Source organism: Colossoma macropomum, unplaced genomic scaffold (assembly GCF_904425465.1).
Source record: "Colossoma macropomum unplaced genomic scaffold, Colossoma_macropomum, whole genome shotgun sequence".
NCBI lineage: Eukaryota > Metazoa > Chordata > Actinopteri > Characiformes > Serrasalmidae > Colossoma > Colossoma macropomum.
In genome coordinates, this window is record NW_023494784.1 from 40,825,903 (window position 1) to 40,849,086 (window position 23,184).

Genomic DNA, 23,184 nt, shown 5'->3' on the forward strand with positions numbered 1-23,184 from the left:
GAGAGAGAGAAATAAAGACTGACAGAGAGTGAGAGATCTCTCTCTCTCTCTCTCTCTCTCTCTCTCTCTCTCTCTCTCTCTATCTCTATCTCTCTCTCTCTACTACTACTAATATCCAGTGCTACTCTGGATATTCTCCAGCTCCTATTTGTATTTGTTTACCCCCGGTTTGTTCTGGCATCCATAATCCGGTTATAGGTAATTACTGTGGCGCACTGTGGAGCTCTGAGGATTAGCCACTGTTCATGTGGCCCATTAGTGAAATATTTTGGAAAGACTGTTAGCAGACATGAACAGTGATGCATCACACTGTCTATTTACTGAACACTGGCAAGTCTCAATTAGACACCCAAATAGAATTTGACTTTCTTAGTCAGAATAATGACTTATTTACTCAAAATATTGAACAAGTATCTCAAAATAATTACTTTTTCTCAAATTATTGACTTAGTATATTGAAATAATGATTTTTTCTCAAATTATTGACTTAGTATCTAGAAATATTGACTTTTTCTCAAAATACTATCTCAAAATAATGACTTTTTTCTGAAATTATTAACATAGTATTTTAAAAAAATTACTTTCTCAAAATATTGACTTAGTATCTCAAAATAATGACTTTTTTTCAAAATTATGACAAAAACAATGAATTACTTTTTAGAAGTTAATTATTAATTATGTTAATTATCATATTGCATCTCAAAATCTTGAGAAAAGTCATCATTATTTTGAGGTAATAAGTCAATATTTTGAGAAAAAGTCATTATTTTGAGATGTTAAGTCATTATTTTGAGATGTTAAGTCAATATTTTAGGAAATAAATCATTATTTCAAAAAGAAAATTGTGTAAATTCGATTTTTTGTTGAACTGTTATTTAATTACATGCACTTCTTTAAAGGAGGCTTCAGACTAAAGTAATGGAACATGTACTGTGGGATCATTAAAATGAAGGCATGGTAAGAGCTGCTGGTTATTAGTAACAATGTCCCATTACATCTGCATCACTGACAACAAGACGGCACTAATAAATTACAGTGAGCGTAAAGGAGCTCTGAGCTCTGTGAAGGAGCGGCTCTGCTCAGGTGACACAGTATGAAATAACCTGAAGTGACACGGCAGCTCACAGGAAAAGGTGTCTAATAAGCTAACAAGATGTGAGAGAGAGAGAGAGAGAGTATGATTACAGTGAACATGTAAGCTTCATAAAAGACCAACAGCTAATGTAACAGCAGCTGCTTAAGGCTAATGGTCTGGATACATTAATGTGTCAAAGGATGGACAGTCTTTCAGAGATAAAATAAGAAGCCTGAAACGAAGAAACATAAATTAAATTAAAATCTAATCTCTGCTTCTAGCATTTACATGCACTATGGCCTTTACAGCTGTATGCAAACCTGTGTGCACCCCTGGCCAAACTGCATATGTTATTGATTTTAGGTAAAAGGAAGTAAACAAAAACTTTGCAGGTAAAAATAAACTGTTTTGCCCATGTTAATACACAGTTACTTTATAGCTGATTAACTTAAAAAATAGAATATGAAAATTGGGCTAATTGATGCCTACAAAGTAGGGGAAGGCTATACATAGCTATCAAAGTGCTTCCAACGTCCACAATGTCATTAAGAAATGTCAGTTAAGGCGAAATGTAAAAGTAGAGATAGAACTGCACATATGCTGGTCAGAAAGGCAAAGCAAAACCCCCACATGACAGCAACGGACTTACAGGAAGGTTTAGCTGACGCAGGTGTGGTGCACTGTTCTACTGTGTTTTACATGTTTGTGCACAAACATGACCTGACATCAGAAAAGTCAATATATGATGTATGCAAGACAACATCTAGATTAGCCAGAGACATTTTGGAAACAAAATGGATTGATTAAGTAACATGTGGATCAGACACAGCAGTGCTGCTGGAGTTTTTAAACACTGTGTCCACTCACTGTCCACTCTATTAGACACTCCTACCTTGTCAGTCCACCTTGTAGATGTAAAGTCAGAGACAATAGCTCATCTGCTGCTGCACAGTTTGTGTTGGTCATCCTCTAGTCCTTCATCAGTGGTCACAGGACGCTGCCCACAGGACGCTGTTGGCTGGATATTTTTGGTTGGTGGACTATTCTCAGTCCAGCAGTGACACTGAGGTGTTTAAAAACTCCAGCAGCATTGCTGTGTCTGATCCACTCAGACCAGCGCAACACACACTAACACACCACCACCACATCAGTGTTACTGCAGTGCTGAGAATGATCCACCACCCAAATAGTACCTGCTCTGTGAGGGTCCATGGGGGTCCTGACCACTGAAGAACAGGGTAAAAGGGGGCTAACAAAGTATGCAGAGAAACAGATGGACTACAGTCTGTAACTGTAGAACTACAAAGTGCACCTATATAGTAAGTGGAGCTGATAAAATGGACAATGAGTGTAGAAACAACAATATATATTATATATTATGCATTCATGTTCAATACTTGATACTTACACATGTATACACACCACATATATACATATATTTTGAAATGTATGCCTTCGTCTTTATGATATATGTACATATATGCCCATATATCAGATTTCTATATGGGCAGAGAAAGAAATACTGCTTTTTCATGGGTTAAAGTTAACAGTAACATGGTGACTTGCTGTTTTCTACACAATATTAATTATATTCCAGCATGTTGTCTTGCTGATGTATCACTGGGAACCATTAATGTTTATCTTAGCAGATCATTTTTTTAATCACAAACACATCACAATCACAGCCCTGCTGACTGTGGTTGTTTTGCTTAGATGGGAAATGCAATTACCTGCTTCAGAAGTAGCAAGTTGGAAGTGTAAAAAGGTTCATTAATTGCATTAGTTGTGTTGGGAGCAGGAGAATCTCTAAAGCGTGCAAGGCGGTGTTACTTCAGGACCACTGAGGACTACTGCGTTAGGTCAATCAGCATGCAGACACAGTATTTGGTTAAGTCTATAGCATTGATTTTAGCTGGTTTGAGAAGGTAAATACATCATGAACAACTGTATTTGCTCACATCACTAATGCTAGCTGGCTAACTTAAGTGAGCCGTCCATGTTTTTACCCACTTTGTAGCTCAAACGTGTGGTCAAAAATGACATAACTCCGAGCTCTGACTTCTTACGTCCGATTGAAGTTGAACACAGCATTACAAAATGACAGCAAGTGCATAGCTAAATTCATTCTACTGCCAACTGCAAGATACTGATACTGTTTTTGGCCATAACAATTGCTACTGTTTATAAATGTGAGGCCTTTTCACTGCCTTCATTCTTAAGTTTCATTTTAGGAGACGTTTTATTTAAAATTCATTTGTTAAACTCATGCTCATGCACAATTATTTACACTTAAAGTCAACTTTGCTCTTCCGGGCAGTTGTTTACTTTTTATATGCTCAATATTTAGGACCACCAGCCTAATCTGGGGGTGTGTTTGTGTGTGTACAGTGTAAGAATGCTGTGCACATTTTAGCTGCTGCGTTACATCTGGTTTTTGTTCACTTGCTTTGTATTGTTTGAGGTATGTTTGAGATACCTGTATTGCTTTCTTGAACGCCTATCTGAGAGATTTTTCTGGGCTGCAAGTCAGATCACTTTTCAACACTGTAGTGGAGTTGACTGGGCCATTAGCTGTGACAGTTTTTATTGTGGTCGCCGAGTTTGACTTGTCTGTGAGCCAGGGCACTTTTCACTGCAGAAGCAGTGTTGGACTGGTCTGTGAACTGGGGCATTTTTAACCATAGTAGTGGAATTGACTGGGCCAAAAGCCAGAACACTTTTCACCGCAGTACTGGAGTTTGACCCAGCCACAAACTGTGATACTTTTCACTGTGGTGGTGGAGTTTGACTCTGCCGCAAACGGGGACACTTTTTTTTTTTACCAGAGTAATGGAGTTTGACTGGGCTATGAACTGGGACAGTTTTCACCATGGTAGTGAAGGTTGACTGAGCTATGAACTGGGACAGTTTTCACCATGGTAGTAGAGTTTGACTGGGCTATGAACTGGAATAGTTTTCACCATGGGAGTAGAGTTTGACTGAGCTATGAACTGAAATTGTTTTCACCATGGTAGTGGAGTTGACTGGGCTATGAACTGGGACAGTTTTCACCATGGTAGTGGAGTTTGACCAGGCTATGAACTGGGACAGTTTTCACCATGGTAGTGGAGTTGACTGGGCTATGAACTGGAACAGTTTTCACCATGGTAGTAGAGTTTGACTTGGCTACGAACTGGGACAGTTTTCACTGTTTGACTGGGCCACGAGCTGAGGAACTCACGGTAGCAGGGTTAGTTAGTGGGCTGGCACCTGGTACACTTCACCATGGTAGTTGAGGTTGACATGGTCACAAACTGGGACACTATTAACTGCAGTAGTGGAATTTGAATGAGCCACAAGCTGTTTTCACTGCAGTAGCAGTAGCAGCTTTACACTTTGACCTGGCTGTGAACTGGGACACTTTTTCACTGTGGTGGTGGTTGGACTCTGCCTCAACCTGGGACAGTTTTCACCATGGTAGTGGAGTTGACTGGGTCACAAGCCAGGACACTTTTCATCGTGGTAGTAAAGTTTGACTGGGCCAAGAGCTGGGGCACTTTCTACCGTAGAAACTAATTAACATTGGGCTGGCAGCTGGGACACTTTTCACCACAGTAGTTGAGCTTGACTTGGCCACAAACTGGGACACTATTCACTGCAATAGTAGAATTTGACTGAGCCACGAGCTGAGGCGTTTTTCGGAGTTTGACTGGCCTGTGAACTGGGACACTTTTCACTGCGGTAGTGGAGTTTGACCGGGCCAGGAGCCAGGACACTTTTCGCCACAGTCCTGGAATTTGACTAGGCTGAAACTGGGGGCACTTTTTGAATATGGAAGCGGATTTTAAATGGGCTATGAGCCAGGACACTTTTCACTGCAATAGTGGAGTTGGAAATGTGTTTATTTAAGAGAGAAAAACAAAACTGCAAAAGTGGAAGATAATGGTTTTATTTATATTCATGCCCATTTATGCTTCATCAGCTGCCAGTGGTCATAATTATAGAGCTGACAGGGAATTAAAGCTGTGAGCTATCTAACTCTGCATGCTCTCAAGGCTGAGATTCAATTAACAGACTAACCTTTGATGTCTGGCTGTTATCAGGTTGAATATGCAAATGAAGGAAGGTCTTCAGCTCATTACAATGAAACAGATCTCTAATCTAACAGCTGGGTTCAGCTGCACTCATGCTGAAATTGTCTGGAAGAGCGACAGAGACTGAAAGTGTGATTGTGGTTTTTGAGCTGTTACATTGTTGGAAAATTGAAAAAGATGTCATACTTTGAAGATAGAAATGTCATCATGTGAAGGAGGCAAGAGATGTTGACAGCTAGCCATGATGCAGTTTAGTGTGAAGCCTCAAATACTGCTGTTATATGAGCATTGCACTCTTCATGCAGGAATCACAGGACACTAATTTACTAGTTGGATTTCACCTTGAAAAACAAAACCGCTACTGTAATGTTGCACATCAGGTTTGGCTGTGTTTCACACACATACGCTACCTGTAGCAGATCAGTCAGCCAAATGAATTAAAAGCGTTCATGTTAATGTGCCCAAACTGATGATCTATGCATGATCTTCAGGCTTAGAAATGGTAATGCATGTAATGCTTTCATTTTTACACGATGGACTAATGTGCCCTTTTTAATGCAGACTTACGACTGCAACTCAAATGTAAATATGCATATCAGATTGTGTACCACGGCGTTCAGCAAAAGCGAGTCTTCCAGTATGCTTATCCTACTTTTAATAGAACTCTACATTTAATAACAATAGCTATTTAGGTAATTGGATTCATAATTAGCAAATAATGACCAACTACTGAGCTACATATGCAGTTATGTAATATATTATTAACCATAACCCCATAGTCTTTTCCTTAGAAAAGGGATAAAAGTTAAAGTAAATAAATATATAAAATTAATACTGATTAACTTGTGAAATAATAATAATAATAATATTAATAATATAATAACTATAATTATTATAATTCACTCTCTCTCTTTCTCTTATATATATATATATATATATATATATATATATGGGATAAAAGTTAAAGTAAATAAATATATAAAATTAATACTGATTAACTTGTGAAACACACATGAAAAAAGTTCTCTTTCTTTTCTTCATAATTATAATTATTATAATTCTCTCTCTCTCTCTTTCTCTTCATATATATATATCTGTTGTGACCTGCATCACAGATTATTTTCAGTTGATATCTGTTGTGGCCAAATGGCAACAATTCCATTTCACCATTTTCACTGGTTTTATTTTTTTTCAAACAGTTTTTAATTATTTTCTTGAAATTTCTAGTGCATAGGTATTGAATTATACAAACTCTTTGAGGCCACTTCAGATGTTAGGTCTCACAAGGCATGCAACAAGAAAAAACTATACAACTTTACATATAAAGCCAAATATAAAAAAATGGATTTTTATATTGAAAACCAGCAAAACATTAAATAAAGGCATTGTTGCCATATGGCAACACCATGCAGGAAAGGGATGCTGTTCGATTATGGCAAAATCTATGAATGCAAGAATGTCACCTTGAATCTGCCACTGTTGCCCTGACGATTGCCCAGGCTGATACAAAGAGTGCAGGAACACCTGAAATCAGAGAAAGAGAAAAGGTACATTAAATAAACATGATGTTTCAGCTTGCTAATTGCTCTCCTTTTATTACCATTTTGTTTGGTCTCAAAGAAGCCTACTGTGATAATTGGTCACCAAATGGTTGTTTAAATTATTGAAAGGCACTAAGTGCAACAAACTGGGGTCTGAGGTGGTGGGGTGTAATTGCAGAGCACAATTATTAGAGCATTTGCAGTAATCAAGGTCAGTACACAGGCAGATGAGGGCAACAGAGGCAAATGCTTTTTGGCGGTTCAGATACATAACTTTTTCAAACATAGTGGAACACCTTAGAAACAGGAAACATGAGGTCATGGAAAATATGGAAATATGACTTATGCAGCAAGAACAGTCCATCCACAACTACATAGTAGGAATATAGTGCATAAATGCCTCATTAATTACAAAGATGAATGACCATTTGAGACACTGGTCTACAAAGGTGCTGGTGGGAAAGTGGGTGAGTGCATGTGCAGCTTAGATAGGCCTGGTACAGGCCTGAATGCTTGACCTGTACAGTAAGGAGGTCAGGTGGTTCTGTTATGCTGTGAGGGGCTTTTTGCTGGCATGGTTTGGCTCACCTAGTATCTATAGCGGGAACAAATCAATACTTATTCTGACTGACCACGTTTATCTTATGATGATTTCCATCCTGATGCGAGTGGTCTTTTCCCAGATGACACTGCCCAAATCCCCAGGGCATGAAGGGTCACTGCATGGCTTGATGAGTATGAAAATGACATAAAACATATGCTACGGCCTTCGCAGTCACCAGATCTCAACCCAATTGAAAACCTTTGAAATATTTCGAACAGCCCGCATTCTCTCCACCACCATGACCAGAACACCAACTAAGGGAATATCATTTGGAAGAGAGGAGTTCCGTCTGTCCAGTACAGTTCCAGAGACTCATAGAATCTAAGGGGCAGTGAAGCGGGACTTAAGTACTTATTAAGACAATATGGTGTTGTTACTTTAATTTGTTACCCTTCTATAACTTTCAAGGCTTCATAAACCATCTCACAGTTCTTCTGAAATCAAGGCATTAATGAGGAATTTGTTCCCTCTTTGCTGCAGTAACAGCCTCTACTTCTCTGGGAAGGCTTTACACTAGATGTTGGAAAATTGCTGTGAAAATTTGATTGAGCATTAGTGAGGTCAGGTGCTGATGTTGGATGATCAGTTCTGGATCACTCCAACTCATCCCAAAGGTATTGGATGGTGCTCGATCACTCCAGAGAATTCAGTTCCACTGCTCCACAGCCAAATGCTATCTGATGTTTGGCATCAGGCATGGTGACCTTAGATTAATGGGCAGCTGCTCATGTGCAGCTGCTCCAGTTTGCTGAATAATTAAACTGAGAATTAGCTGCCCACATGTTGCTTCACTGTTGTGATTCTGCTATGAATATTTATTTTTTAATTCGTACGATTGCTAATGCCGTTTAGCACTACTCTGTTGAGATTACAAAACAAATTCACACATCGAGTGAAAAGTGTTTTGAAAAAAAGGGCTAAAAACTATAATGCAAATATCAGCCTTTCTTTAATCAACTGTAGTTGGTATGCATTCAGGCCCATTTTGCTCACTGTTGGTTAGCATGTGGAACTGGAGCTTTCTGTGTGCTACCGAGGGGCACAGTCATGCTAGAACAGGAAAGGGTCTTCCCTGAACTGTTGTCACAAAGTTGGAAGCATATTGTCTAAAATGCCTTCGTATGCTTGGAACTAAGGGGCCCAAACCCTGAAAAACAGCCCCAGCCCATTATCCCTCCTCCACCAAACTTTACTGTTGGCATTATGCATTATTGCAGCGTTCTCCTAGTATCTGCCAAACCCAGATTAGTCCATCAGACTGCTAGATGGTGAAGCATGATTCATAACTCCAGATCACTGCTCCAGAGTCCAGTGATAGGGTGTTATACATCACTTCAGGCGATGCTTGGCATTGCACATAGTGATCTTAGGCCTTTGTGGAGCTACTCAACCATGAAGACCCATTTCATGAAGCTCCTGACTCACAGTTCTTGTGCTGATGCTGCTTGCAGAGGCAGTTTGCAACTGATAGTGAGTGTTGCAACAGTGGCTAGATGCTTACATTTCACAGTGATAGCACTTACAGTTGACTGGGGCAGATCTAGCAGGTGAGAAATTTCAGAAACATATTTGTGGTAAACATGGCAGCTATGTTTGAAGTTATTGAGCTCTTCAGCATGACCCCTCCTACTGTCAGGCTTTGTCTATGGAGATTGCATGGCTATGTGCTTGATCTGTTAGCAATGGGTGTAGCTGAAACTCCTTTACTCTAATTAGGAGGGGTGTCCACATACTTTTGGTCATATATTATAACGGTGTCATATGTTAATTATCATGATGAGTGTCAATGTTTGGTGAAATGTCAGCTAATTAGAATAAGCTAAGATCAGACAAGCTGACATCACAAATTTTATAGCATCTATCATTACAGTTACAGGTAATGGGAACATTACACTATTATATTATTGAACAGGTGTTGTTTATGTATCCAAATAAATATGAAATCACATAAGTAAAGTAGACAAACGGATAAAATGTCATAAATATCTGTTTCTTTATGCAACAAGACAGATCTTTAAATTCCTCTAGAGCTGATTAGTGCCTGTTCAAAGCTTCCACATGTCTTGTGGTCAGAAGTTAAACTACAAAGACGCCACATTTGTTTAATTGCCATTGCTAATAGGCTACGGTGCTAATTTTAAGAGATATTGTCACCGTCACGCTGAAGATTTCCGCCTTATTTGAGCCCAAAGTGAGCACAAACTCACACAGACAAGTTATTCTACAAAGGAAAAAAAAAGATATTTTTGTGAAATAAATGGCTAACAGCTTGACTCAGATCTGGACATGCACAAAAATAAAGCAATTATGGTTCAGCATGGATCCTGGAACACGTTTACTGATTGCTTCCCTGAAGATCAGGCTTTGTACAAAAACAATTAAAGTTAAAATAAATGAAGCTGATTGCCTTCATGAAATTAAGCATTCGATCACATTTGTATGGAGTAAGAGATAGGAGCACAATGTTCTCCGAGAGTGAGTGGAGGTGACACCTGCAGGTGTCTTCCCCATCTAACAAAGACTTGGTCAAAGCCGTTATAGCTTTATGCAAATTATATGCATAACTGGCAATCTACATATACAATATGTTGCTTGCAGTCATATATTTCTGATGACGCAGTCCAGATGGAGGGTAGGAAGTGAAAAGCAGAGTGGACGAGATGGAGACAGGCCTGTCCTGTGCTAGTTTATACGATATTACGAGAGAAAGGCATAAACAGAAAATTACAACATATGTTGGACACAATATTTATAAAGAGGAGCGATGACCGCTATTGAGGCAGTAGATATAACCAGCTACTTCATCCTCCAGACTGACAACTCAAGAATGCATACAAAGCATGGAGGCATAAAACATTATGAGGCTGAAGTTGGCTTCCTGTTGCACCATTTAAGATGGAATGGGATTCAAACAAGCAGCTGGCATATGAGGGTGTTATTTACTTGTTTACTTGTCTGTGTTTTGTGTAACTGTTAACCCTGATCTAAATATTAGTGGTTTTGCTTATAGCTGTTGTTTTAGATCTATTATCAGTGCACACCCACAGATGAACTGTCTCTGCTCCTCTTGACCGCAGACAAGTCATTTTTGCTGCTGTGTTTTGGTCTATTTCTTGCATTTTTCTTGCTTATGAACAACTTTTGGTTCTTGATAAAAGCTCCTCATGGTTTCTCAGCTAGATCGAGTTGAAAACCATAAAAGACGCAAACCATAGGGATTTTGAGAGCTTGTGACGGTGCTTCTTATGTACAAAATCACTTTCTGACCTCCATCTGCATTGCAGTACATCATATGCAAGCAGGCTGTTAAAACTACTACAATGCTGCCTTGGATTGGTTAAGAAACTGAGCGCAGTATCATGGATGAATTTCATTTATGACAAAGTTAGTGACCCTCATCCGCATCCTAATGACGTCAGCAAGATTCGCTCTCAGTCAGGCTCAAGACCTTGAAGGTTCCTAAATGGTCACCTTTAACCCGGTTCTACAAAGATGGAAACACCCAGTTCTAAGTTCTGTAACATCGGCAGCCACCATGTCTGGGTAGGTTGGACTGGAGGTGAGCATAAATAAGTTTTCACAAAAACCAAAGAACTACATTCCTAGGTTTAATAAATATATTCTTAAGCAAAATAGTCTACATTAAAAAAACTTAAATGTGATTCTGCGATATAATCTACATCCCTTCACTATAATATACATCCATCAACATCCAGATTCTGAAAGGTCTGTGCAAAGATATGAGATCCTAATGTTTGCCGAGATATTGAAAGGGAGGAAACTAGCCAAGTGCAATCTGTAGTCTTTTGCTCAACGTATCCCCTTTTAGCACCCTGCATCTTCGAAAATACACAGAACCACAAAGGAACAGACGGTAGAGTCTGACTTTACCTAGAAAGTTCAGGCTTTGTTTGTTCATGGATTGTCACACTAGCTTCAGAATCTCCTATCCATTGCCTTAAATTAGTCTTAATCAGTTCATCCTTTCATAGTTACCTCTGTAAGCCATCTGGTAACAAAGCTCCACCATCTCAGTACAAATACGACCTGATCTCAGTGTAGAGCTTCTGAAGAAAACCTTTTGTTGGATCAGCCTCCACTGCGAAACGCATGTGAGCAACCTGCACAACAGCCTGCTCTGATCGCGCTCCTCATTAAATGTATTGTGAGAGATTAGTACAGTAACGAGAAGCTGCACAGTGGAGCATCATTACCACCACGCTCTTACTTTGACTTACAAATTGCATATTTTCTTCTCTGTAATTGCGATTACGCATCTTAGACAATTGGCATCATTGTCTTTGTACAGTAATTTCACATGTTTTACTGCCAAGGGCCCACACAGGCTCGCGCGAGGCACACATAGCTAGCTTGCACCCGGGCTCGACTTTTCAAAAAGCGAATCTGCATATCAAAGTTATCTCCATCTTTGCCTTTCCAGGAGAAGCACATCAGACCGCAATGACAAGTAAATGAAGCACTCTTCACCGTGAAGCCACTTAAAAGGGAGGTAAACTATCAAAACAAATAGAAGTGCTCTTATGCAGAGTGGAGGGAGAGGTAGAACGCCATACCACTGATATCCAACTCTTCTTTACAGCTGAAACCTGTGGCGGTTTTGAAAACTGGGCCTACAGACTTCTCTGCAGTTCTAAGTGAAGAATAATAAATAGGATTTGAAATCTAAATAGCTGAGAAATGTTTGAAGCCATCCCTGGTCATATTAACCCCTTAAATGGCCAGGGCTCTATAACCTGAGAATAGCTCAACCAGCTTGTATTGAAGTCCCTGTAGTTACTGAATAATAAGCCTGGAATGTTAAGAGGTCAAAGCAGAAATCCTGCATAATTCAGTCGCTGAGATGTAAACAAAGTCATTTAAAGTGATTGGATGTGAAATGGTTCAGCTTACAACAGTGCTGTTGCCTTTACAGCAATCAAATTGGGCAAAAGCAATTTCCCTCAAGATGTTTTATGTGGGACCTTGAATGCCTTTAGTATGTAAAAGAGCGCAGAGAGGCCGACGCTACAAAAGCGCAACAGTTAAGCAAATGTTTCTATTGATGGTAGAACAAAGCAAAACACATGGTCACTTAAATGATAATGTGAAAAGTCCAATCGTCCAAATGTAGCCTACTTAAAAAGGGAATTCCCAAAGGGAATTTTTGCAGTTTCTGCAAAATTTAATGGTTGAGGTATAAACAATGTCATTCAGAGTGGTTTGATGTGAAATGGTTTATTATAGAGAAACGTACAGACTCAGATTTCTTTACAGTGGTGGTGATAGGAACCAGACGTCACAATGTCTACAACACAAATACAGCCATTTTATTTACTAACCAAAACCACCAGTGAACCTACACGAGTCTTCTGAGCTTTATAGGTAGCATTATTTGCCTTATGTGCCTCTACACCATAAATTTCCAAAAATATGCTTTAGACCGAACCTTCGTAAAACAAGGAGTCAGATATCAAACAGTGCATTTATAACCATTTCATTGAAATAACTTTCTGAGTGGGAGCTTTTAGAGGTGGACATCTGGTTCCTATCACCACTGTGAACTATTCTGAGCATTTCACACCAAACCACTCTGAATGACTTTGCCTACATCTTGAGCATTTAATTATGCAGAAATGTTGAAATATTGGTGGAATTCCCCTTTAATATGACCAGGGACCAAAGATCAAAAAGATCAGTTTTGACTTTAACAATAGATTATGATGGCACAGTTTATTACAGCATATGACTTTAAAAAGCTAATTAAAAAAAATACAAAATGATTTAAAAAACATAAAAAAAATGTGTTTTTCAGTAATGGTTTCCGTATTGTTGAACAAATAATATTAACAAATAATAACGTTTCATCTCCCACTCCCACCATCCCTACCTATCATGGGGAGGAAACGGTCAGCTGAATTGGACTTGCAATTATCATCATTAATAATACGAAATTAACTAGTTTATTGGACCTTTATTCCCTTTTATATTATATTATGCTTTGTCACCAATTTGTAAAAATAGTAAGTCACTGTGCATTACACAGTGTTAAAGGTTAACCCTTTAAATGCTGCTGGAAGCTTTCATTCCTCCTATAACTTAAGAATAACTCAGATTGCATTGATTTCCATACATTTACTGAAAGCTTTAAGATCGTATAAGCTTGTAATATTGTAATAATCATTTTGTTGCCTATGGTTAACATTGCTTAACATTGCTTGGCTCTGTTGTGTTTTTTCCCCAGAAGTTCTTCAAACACTTATATATATATATATTAAAAAAATCAGTTCTGCTATGATTGGCCCTGATTTTCACCTTCTACGTCGTCCTTAATGGTAAAATCACTGTAATGGCTTACTGCTTCATCAATAATGGTTGATGTTATGTAACTTATAACCCCTAAGTAAAGAAAAACTGACATCAGCAGTTGGAGCATGGAAAAATAATTTAGACGCCCAAACTCAAACTGTTATTTTTTATTGGATTAAATTAAATTTCTGAACTTTTAGTCTGGGTTGGCTTATTTGAGCAGACAAGCTCAAATAAGTGCTGATTTTCTCTTCAAATGACTCCGTCCTCCAGTTGCTCACGTTCCTGTCTGTTTCTCGGGAATGTGTGCATCACTGTGGTGTCTGAATGGCTTATTTTTTTCAATTCCAAGAACAAAAGCACTTACGCAGAGCTGTTCTGAAACAAGTGAAGATGTAATAGAGCCAAACATTCCCCTTTAGGCCTGCTCTGATATTGGTTTAATTGCTTTGCTAGCAGAGATAGCTCTGAGGCTGTGTTCCTGGGCCAACCTTCCCTGCGCACTTCTGCATTTTTTCACCTTTAATACATCTGACAGAAAAGTTTAATCAGTTAATGAAAAGGGGATCCGCTGAGAGACTGACTGTTTTGTGTGTAGTGAATTCTAAATTCAGTTTTAATATTAGAGCCTTTTTTGTTCCTAAAAAGTCTAATATGTGCCTTCAAAGTGTGAAGCGTATAGAGTTAGTGCTGTCATTTTACTCTCTTCATTAGCATAATTAACTAGAAGGGGAAGTTTGTGCGCAAACTTTGTTAGCTCAACTAAGTCATTGCTAAGGTGGTTGCTTAAGTATAGCTAGGCCACAGTTATTGTGTCCCAGGTGGTTGCTAAGGTGTTGCTAGGCCATTGCTATGGTATCTTAGGTAGTTGCTAATGTTTTGCTAGGCTGTTGCTCTAGTAACCCAGGTGGTTGCTAAGGTGTTGCTAGACTGTTGTAATAGTATCCCAGGTGGTTGCTAAGGTTTTGCATGACTGTTGCTATTGTGTCCCTATGTGGTTGCTAAAGTGTCTCTGGACTGTTGTTATGGTTTCCCGAGTGGTTGCTAATGTGTTGCTAGGCTGTTGTTAAGGTATCCCAGGTGGTTGCTAAGGTATTGTTAGACTGTTACCATGGTATCCCAGGTGGTTGTCAAGGTGTTTCTAGACTGTTGCTATGGTGTCCCAGGTGGTTGCTGAGGTGTTGCTAGACTGTTGCTATGGTGTCCCGGGTGGTTGCTAATATGCATGTATTTGTGTTCTAGTATATAAGTGAGTCTGTATGTAATGTGTATAAGGGGCAGTGTGAGAGATGCCCTTTCATTAAACTGTGTTTAAAAGAGCACTGTACAGAAAACATATGTGTAGTCGGTCCCAAATGCACTATTACCCTACAGTTTCTACAGGTTTACAGGTTCCTCAGTGTAAAAAATGGTTTATAGAACTGGTTTATAGAACCATGAACATTTAAAGAATCCTTTCCATGATTAAAGGGTTCTTTGCATGGTGATGGAACATGTGCTATAGATGGTTCTATACAGAACCTTTTTTGAAAAGGGTTATATATAGCATCAAAAGGGTTCTTCTCTTGTTACAATATCAGGCTTCTTGCAACAGAATAGAACCCTTTTTGGTGCAATATAGAACCTTTTCAAAAAGGTTCTATATAGAACCATCTACAGCACATTCTCCATCAACCTGAAAAATGCTTTCACGATGCAAAGATCCCCTTAATCATGTACAAGGTTCTTTGAGTTTTACTTTACTAAAGAACCCTTGAAGAATGGTTCGAGAGCACTGTTTATTTATTTAATTTTTTCAGTCAAAACAGAAAAAGTGAAAAAACAGGTGCTTTCACAACTGGAGCTCAAAAAATTTGGAAATGGGGCTCCTAACAACCACCTGGAAGACCTGATAAACCACCTAAATGGTCCCCTTCTTCTAAAACAGCATTTAAAGCTTTCATTTTTGAGAAAAAGCAGAAAATCAAGCTGCTTTAGATCTGAAAAATGTGTTGGGGATTACATGGACGATGAAAAGGGCCCAAAAGTTTTGATGGTGGGCCCAAAGTTTTACCACACACTTCTATAACTTATCAATAGCTCAATCAGTTTGCACAATAAGCCTTAGTATAGAATAAGCCTGAGATTTTAGAGTTAAAGTTGTCTTTTCAGACAGCTCCTCATAAGGTTTGCAAACTGTGACGAGATCTATACATCTCTAGTGTACTCACTGACAATGCTATTGCATAGACTTATTGACCCAAGTGTTATCTGAATGTCAGTTACTACAGAATGCACCCTATGAACTCAGTGTGCAGCACAATAAACAGACAGATTCTACAAGCTGAGAGTGAAAAACAGCTTCTGCATTGCGGCCGAAAGAATCAATGTTGATTCAAGCATCAAAAATGAACCTTAATCAAAAGCACGGTCATATTAATGAATTAATATTGATTATTTTTCACAAGTAGCTCATTAACGCAAGCTAAGAAAGTCTCCTGAAAGTGCGCTTCTAAACTTTCAATCCATACCACATTTGTGTTTGTAAGTAGAAGAGAAGATTTTATTACAGTTACATTTCAGGAGGTGACAATGGAACTGCAATCTGCAAGGAATACAAAAGGAGTTAATTGATACACTGATGTTGGAAATTGGGCACTTTTATTATTCAGATTTGAAAAAACAAAGCATTAGTGCTTTTAGGCCCTGTTCACACTTGGTAGAAATATCCACCTGAGTGATCTCAGATGGACAGCGTGACATATAGCTGTTTGCATGTCTCAAAGGTGTCTCAAGAGACCACTTTTGATGACATTTCGTGACTGGAGAAGGGGTACCAGCTGCTTTTACTATGTCAGTCACAGTCCTTTGTGTCTTCATTCACGTATATGTACAGGATGTTACAAACATTTTTAATCACATGACTTGCTAGCGCAACCAAACAAACAGGAGTAGAGACAAAGAAAGAAGCTGCACAACTGCTTTTGTCTCCGTGAGGCGCAGTTGAATAAAATGGTCATTTGATGTTGTCGGGTGCACTTTGACAGATGACTACAGGACTACAGATGTTATGTGGTCATATGCGTTCCTGACTGCCTCCAAGGCGGTTTGAGTGATCAGATCTCAGTGTACCTCTGTGACACACTGGACACCTGGGAAACCTGTACATAGCACTGTCCACTTATGATTGGATCACTTTAAGTGTGTGTTAATGCGAAGTGCGAGAATACAGAAAGGTTGAGTTTCCAAAAGGAATTGAAAAAATTGACTTTTATCATTTAATTAGGCAATAAAATACAGTGAAGGAGCTAATATAGTAGTATTGTGCAGTTATATCTGAATAATATAACAAAAAAGTAATAAGGTGTTAATTATACTGCTAAAGATGAGCTAAATGTTACAGATAAAGAAAGAACTGCTTTTGTCTCCGTGAGGCGCAGTTGAATAAGATGGTCATTTGATGTTGTTGGGGGCACTTTAGCATTTACACTACAGACGTTATGTGGTCATATATGTTCCTGACCACCTCCAAGTTGACACACTAGACACCTGTACATAGTGCTATAATAAAATGAAAAGAAAGTCATTGTTGCCATATGGCAACAAAATGAGGCAAAGGAGTGAATGTAGTAGTATTATGTGGATATATGAATAATATAGCAAAATAAAAGTAATAAACTGTTAATTATGCTGCTAAAGATAAACTAACTGTTACAGAGATTAGTATTCAATAATAAACATCACTCATCCACTTATGGAACAGTAGAACCTGTTGGACTGAATGTAACATGCTGATAGTGGTCTACTCATATTAGATCTACCGGCTCCTGAAGGGTTTCCACCTGTTAGTACCTGCCATTAATTAGTTTCGCAAATTTGATCCCCACAAGAACATCTCACATGAACAAGCCTTGGCACAGGAATGTATTAACGTGATGAGAAGTTTGTGAAGTCCATGTTAACAAGGTAGCAACTGTCCAATTGGTGTAATGAGGCCAAATTAACTATGATGTATATTCGCAAGGTCTAATTCGTTTTCTCAAGAAGAGAAAAGGAGCTGAGCTGCTGTGAAAGCGTGAACTTCTTCAGGTCCAAAGCAAAGGGGGAAGTTTCTCCAGCAAAACAGCAGCTCTGATTGAATTTCGATCCAAAGTGCTACAGCTATGGAAGGCATAATAAGTCTCAAATCAAGTGCTTTGTGGGGAAAGAAAATGCTTGAAGTTAGCTGGGTTTGGTTATAAATGGAGAGCAATCACACTTGTGGGGACAATGAGCAGTTGAATGAGAACAAATGACCCCTGCCACATACTCACCCCATCCAATCAGAGTGAAGCCCCATAGGTACTTAGTATCTGACAGGAAGGCCATGAAGATAAGGCTGTGCAGGTACAAGCCCTCCACCAGGATCCAGTAGTAGTTTGTTGCCAGGAAATAGATGAACAGCAGGACGGTCACCTTACACCCCATCTAGAAATGAAAGAGGAACATCAGTGTCACAACTGGGGAACAAAAACTGATAGGTTGAATTTATATGTCTCAACATGCTCAAGTCAGCCTGGAAACTCATTTCATCTCCTCAGTAGGAGGCAGAAAAAGAGACGCTCAGGCTTTGTGGAAGGGAAGCGGCCTTCTGTTCTTGGGCCAAGGGAGCGTCATCTCAGTTACACAGTCACAGAACAAATCGATCAAGAACAAAAAAAAAAGGAAAACAGCTGCAGATGTCCCCATCTGTGCTGTCATGGTGAAATGGGTAGATGCTCCACCACCACCCAAAGCAGCAGACAAGAAAAAGAAATTAAACTCAGTCTGCTGTAGTGATAGTTTGACGTGTGGCATCTCTTGAGCGGAAAAAAGTATGAATTCACCCGCGACAAAAGGAAAGAACTACAGCTTTAGCTTTCAGTAAAGCTCAGCTCTGCTGTTACTTTCATTTTGCTACGCTACTCAAGCTGAATTACATCATTACCAGGGACCGGTGGCGTAGCATCCAGGTACGCAGGGCATGCACTTGTCGTGTATTATGGGGCCCGTGTTTCGCCTCTGTCAGGGATGCGGAAAGGGGGGGTGCTGAAATAGACTTACTGGTCCAAGTGTTATCTGAATGTCAGTTACTACAGAACGCACCCTATGAACTCAGCATGCACCATAAAAGGCAGACAGATTCTACAAGCTGAGAGTGAAAAACAGCTTCTGCATTGTGACCGAAAGAATCGATGATGATCCAAACATCAAAAATGAACCTTGATCAAAACAACGGTTATATTAATTAATTATTATTGATCATTTTTCACTTGTAGCTCATTAACGCAAGCTGAGAAATTCTCCTGAAAGTGCAGCTTCTAAGCTTTCAATCCATACCACATTTGTCTTTGTAAACAGAAGAGGAGATATTTTATTAGTTACTTTGCATTTTGTTGCCATATGGCAACAGCAGGTGACAGTGGAACTGCAATATGCAACAAATACAAAAATAGTTAATCGATACACTGCTTTTGGAAACTGGACACTTATTATCCAGGTTTGAAAAAAATACGTAAGTCCTTTTAGGCCCTGTTCATATTTGTTTTCTCAAGTGGACAGCGCGACGTATAGCCATTAGCATGTCTCAAATGCGTCTCCAGAGAGCACTTTTGATGACATTTCGTGACGGGTTCCAGCTACGTTTACTATGTCAGTGTGTTCTCAGGTAAAAACATGCTTTGTGTCCTTGTTCGTGTACATGCACAGGATGTTGAAATTGCAGCTCCTAAACTTTCAATCCATACCACATGTGTCTTTGTAAACAGAAGAGGAGATATTTTATTAGAGTTTCTTTGCATTTTGTTGCCATATGGCAATGGCAGGTGAAAGTGGAGGAGGTGCTGAAATTTTATACAGCATATTTGTGACATGAACGATGGCATCATGCAAAATGATTTGCCTTTTTTCATTTGAATTTGACATTTTTTTGCCAAGCAAAATGTGGCATAATAATGACAATATGTGCATAACTGGCACACCACTGCCTCACTCTGCTTTCTCATTCCGGACAAACATTATGCAAATTAACATGCGGGAAGATCTAACACTGGAAGTAGTTGAAAAACAGCAGTTGAAAAAAATAGTAGTTGAAAAAAAATGTGATTTTCTTAGATTATATATATTACATTCAAAAACATTGTAGTCAGTATAATAATGGCAGCTTTGGGGCTCAGAACTGAGCTATAACTGTGCACATACTTTCCCTCTTTACACCTCGACCTGCATGTGTTATAGAGACGGATCCCCAAAGCGGCCGACAGCTCGCTGTAATGAAAAGGTAGCATTAGCTTGAACAGTGCAGCGCTACTGCTGCTTTCAAAAACACATAAACAAAATCTGAAAATAGAATGCTATGCTCAAACATTCATAATGGTTTGTACAGAGTCCTGCTGGTGACATCCCGTACAAATGAAAATAATGCGTGGCTACGACTTAGTAAGGTGTGGGAATGACATAATTAAGCCTGGACCACATCTTAATAAGGCATGATCACATTCCCATGCCTTACTAAGTCATGGCCACGACTTAATTACCTCATTCCCATGCCTCACTAAGTCGTGGCCATGCAATAGGATCTTGTTCCCATATATTAATATGGCCACACATAATTTTCATTTATACAGGATGTCACCAGCAGGGCTCCATACAAACCATAATGAAGTTCAGAATGTTCTATTATTATTGTGTTTAGCAGGTGCGGTCCTGAAATCTGGAGGTACTGCGGCCCCCTCAGTCCCCCGCAATTCATGATTTTTTGGTCTCAGCTTCTCATGTCATCGAAGCATAATCGCATTTATAAAATTAACAGAACAATTGTTTTTTCTACTCCAACGCTGAGCCTGTTGGATCATTTTTTTGGGTTATTTCCACTGAGCTGGGTATTTTTTAGATAGTTGATGGGATAATGATATATGAGATACTGCTGAGTTAGTGACAACCCAGCCAAGGATTTTTTTTTAAAATCACAGCAGAACCAGTTATCAGTAAACCAGTAAACTTCCATCTAATATAGACATTACTTTTCAGTGAAACCAATTAAAATAGTGGTTTATGTCAGGAAAACTCCATATTATGAAGTGTTTTTGGTAACACTTTCTATGAATGTCACCTTTGTAAGCATCTATAAACATATTCATAACATGTTATAATGCATTCATAAGGCATTATAAACATAGCTATAAATATTTATAAAAATGCATTATACATTATAGCCATGCTTATTATGCATTATGAATTGTTAACATAATACATTATAAGTACTGTTCATAACAAATTATAAGAGCTCATAAGTGGTATTTGTCTGCTCTAAGTAAAGTGAAGCGTACTGTACTAAAGCCTCCTCCAGTGTTCAGAGTGAGGCTTCAAGTTGAAGTATTTACTGAAGGATTTACTGAAACACTAAAACATTCACAATAAAGCTCATTACAGGGTTCAAATGTCAGAGTTTAAACTAGAGCTGCCATCAGTGTTTTACCCAATGTGGGAAAGTCAATGTACACCACCGTTAGCTTGGTATTTGTGTTTACTTTGCAGTCTCCAAGCTGGGACTGACTTCTTTGGCACTGAGAGTATAACATGTTATTAACACTATTTATAATGCATTATATTAACAATTCATAATGTATAATAAACATGGCTGTAAAGTGAAATCCAGTGTAATTCATTTTTATAAATATTTATAATCATCTTTATAATGCCGTAGGCATTATCCTTTTACTGGAGGATTACTGATAGCTGCAGCCCTTTATTTGACATTTGTTTATATTTATAGCTGAATAGAAGGTCATTTTTAACATTATCCATGTAAAAACTGTAATACATGTGGCCTACCAACTATGATCCCTGATAGAAAAAAACAGCATCGAATAGTATCACTAGTCACCAGCATGTGTTCTTTTTTGGATGCTGGTGTTCTGGTCACCAGTAATGGAAGTTAATGAGCTGGTCACCCGTAAAACCAGGATTTACATGGATTTCGACAAGTCGAAAATGAAATGTGAAAAAAACTAAAATTTAAAATAAACAAAAACATCACACAGAAACCTAAAAAACAGCTTAAATGAACCCAGTGTTGGGACAAGGCCCGAATTTGGAGTAAATCTATTGACCCTGCCTGCTGGGTTATTCATATAACCGAGTGATGCTGGGTCAGATTAACTTGTGTGTTCTGTTATACAGTGACCCAGCGCTGGGTTATGAATATGACTTAAAGTTTTCAACCCAGTATTTTTTGTGTGTGCTACCTCAGCTAACATTCTAGCCCAGTAACTGCAGTTTCACTACCGTGGCTTTTGTAAAGCTGAGCGCTAGAATTGGGTGGCCTTTAGTTTTAGTTCATTTTCCAGCTCTGTCACTAGAATAACTGCAAATAACAATTTAATTTTGTCAATCTAAAGCATCTAATTTGTCTAATCAGCAACTTTGCTTGCTAGTTAGCTTAACTTGTTAGCTGATGTGCAACGATATACTGTGCTGTGTAATGGAAAATTAATTTTCCTGCTGAGTCTTAAAGTAACTGGCAGTGTATCTTACTTTAGCTGGAGTCCACCATGCGAATGTATAACTATCTACAAAAACACACTATGTGGCCAAAAGTATGTGGACATCTTAATTATTGAGTTTAGGTGTTTCAGGCACATCCATTGCTAACAGCTGTATGAAATCAATCACATAGCCATGCAATCTCCACAGACAAACATTGGTAGTAGAACGGCTAATGCTGAAAAGCTCAAGTACTTTAAACATTGTGCTGTAATAGGATGAAATCAGTTTGTGAAATTTTTGTTCTGCTAGTTCTGCTCCACCCAACTGTAAGTGCTATTACTGTAAAATAGTAGTGTCTATGAGCAACAACCATTAAAAGGTAAACCACCCAAATTCACTCAGGGTTCCCAACTGCCTCTTTTGCAGCAACATCAACAAAAAAACATCGGGAACTGTTTCCCAGAAGAGTGGAGGTTGTTATAGCTGCAAAGGGGGAACAACTCCATAATAATGCTCATGATTTTGGCATGGAATGGCCAACAAGCTCATATAGGTACAATGTATATGTATATTGTGTCTCAATATTAAATGACCCAAAACTGAGAGCAAAATACTAATAACATTAGAGCCTATTGCTGCCTGAGATGTATTAAACAACTGTAAACTAAAGTGGCTCCGTTAAAATTATGGGAGAAGTTGAAGAATAATTACCTCCACTATGTATGACTGACCAGCTCACTTAATTCACTTATTAAAGGCCACGACTGGAGCCAGTGACAGAGGATACACTCTAGAACCGAATAATGACAACCCATCATTATATTTAGCTCAAAAGAAGCTATCAGCTACAAATATTCATTTTAATGAAGCAATTAGCAGCAGGCTATGACAGCTCGGTGACCTGCTTCACACTTACATGCCACATATCACACATTAAAAGCTTTTGATGGAATATTTCTCCGTCTTAATAACCTGAATAAATGCAAATAATAAAATAAAAGCTTTGTGCCGGATTTAATTAATTTTTGAGGCTTACTTTTGTCTGACATCAACAGCTGACTGTATAAATAAAGGCAGTCTGTTAGAAAAAGGCTCAAGAGT

General features: G+C 38.7%; 1 protein-coding gene across 1 annotated transcript in view; it reads right to left on the reverse strand.

Moving 5' to 3' along the window:
• pth2ra (parathyroid hormone 2 receptor a) overlaps positions 1-23,184 on the reverse strand; it is a 102,522-nt gene that overhangs the window by 26,080 nt on the left and 53,258 nt on the right. The window contains exons 6-7 of the mRNA XM_036574447.1: positions 17,892-18,045; positions 6,612-6,672 (exon numbers count right to left, since the gene is read on the reverse strand). Coding sequence (XP_036430340.1) covers positions 6,612-6,672; positions 17,892-18,045 — 215 coding nt within the window. The remainder of the gene's footprint in view (positions 1-6,611; positions 6,673-17,891; positions 18,046-23,184) is intronic.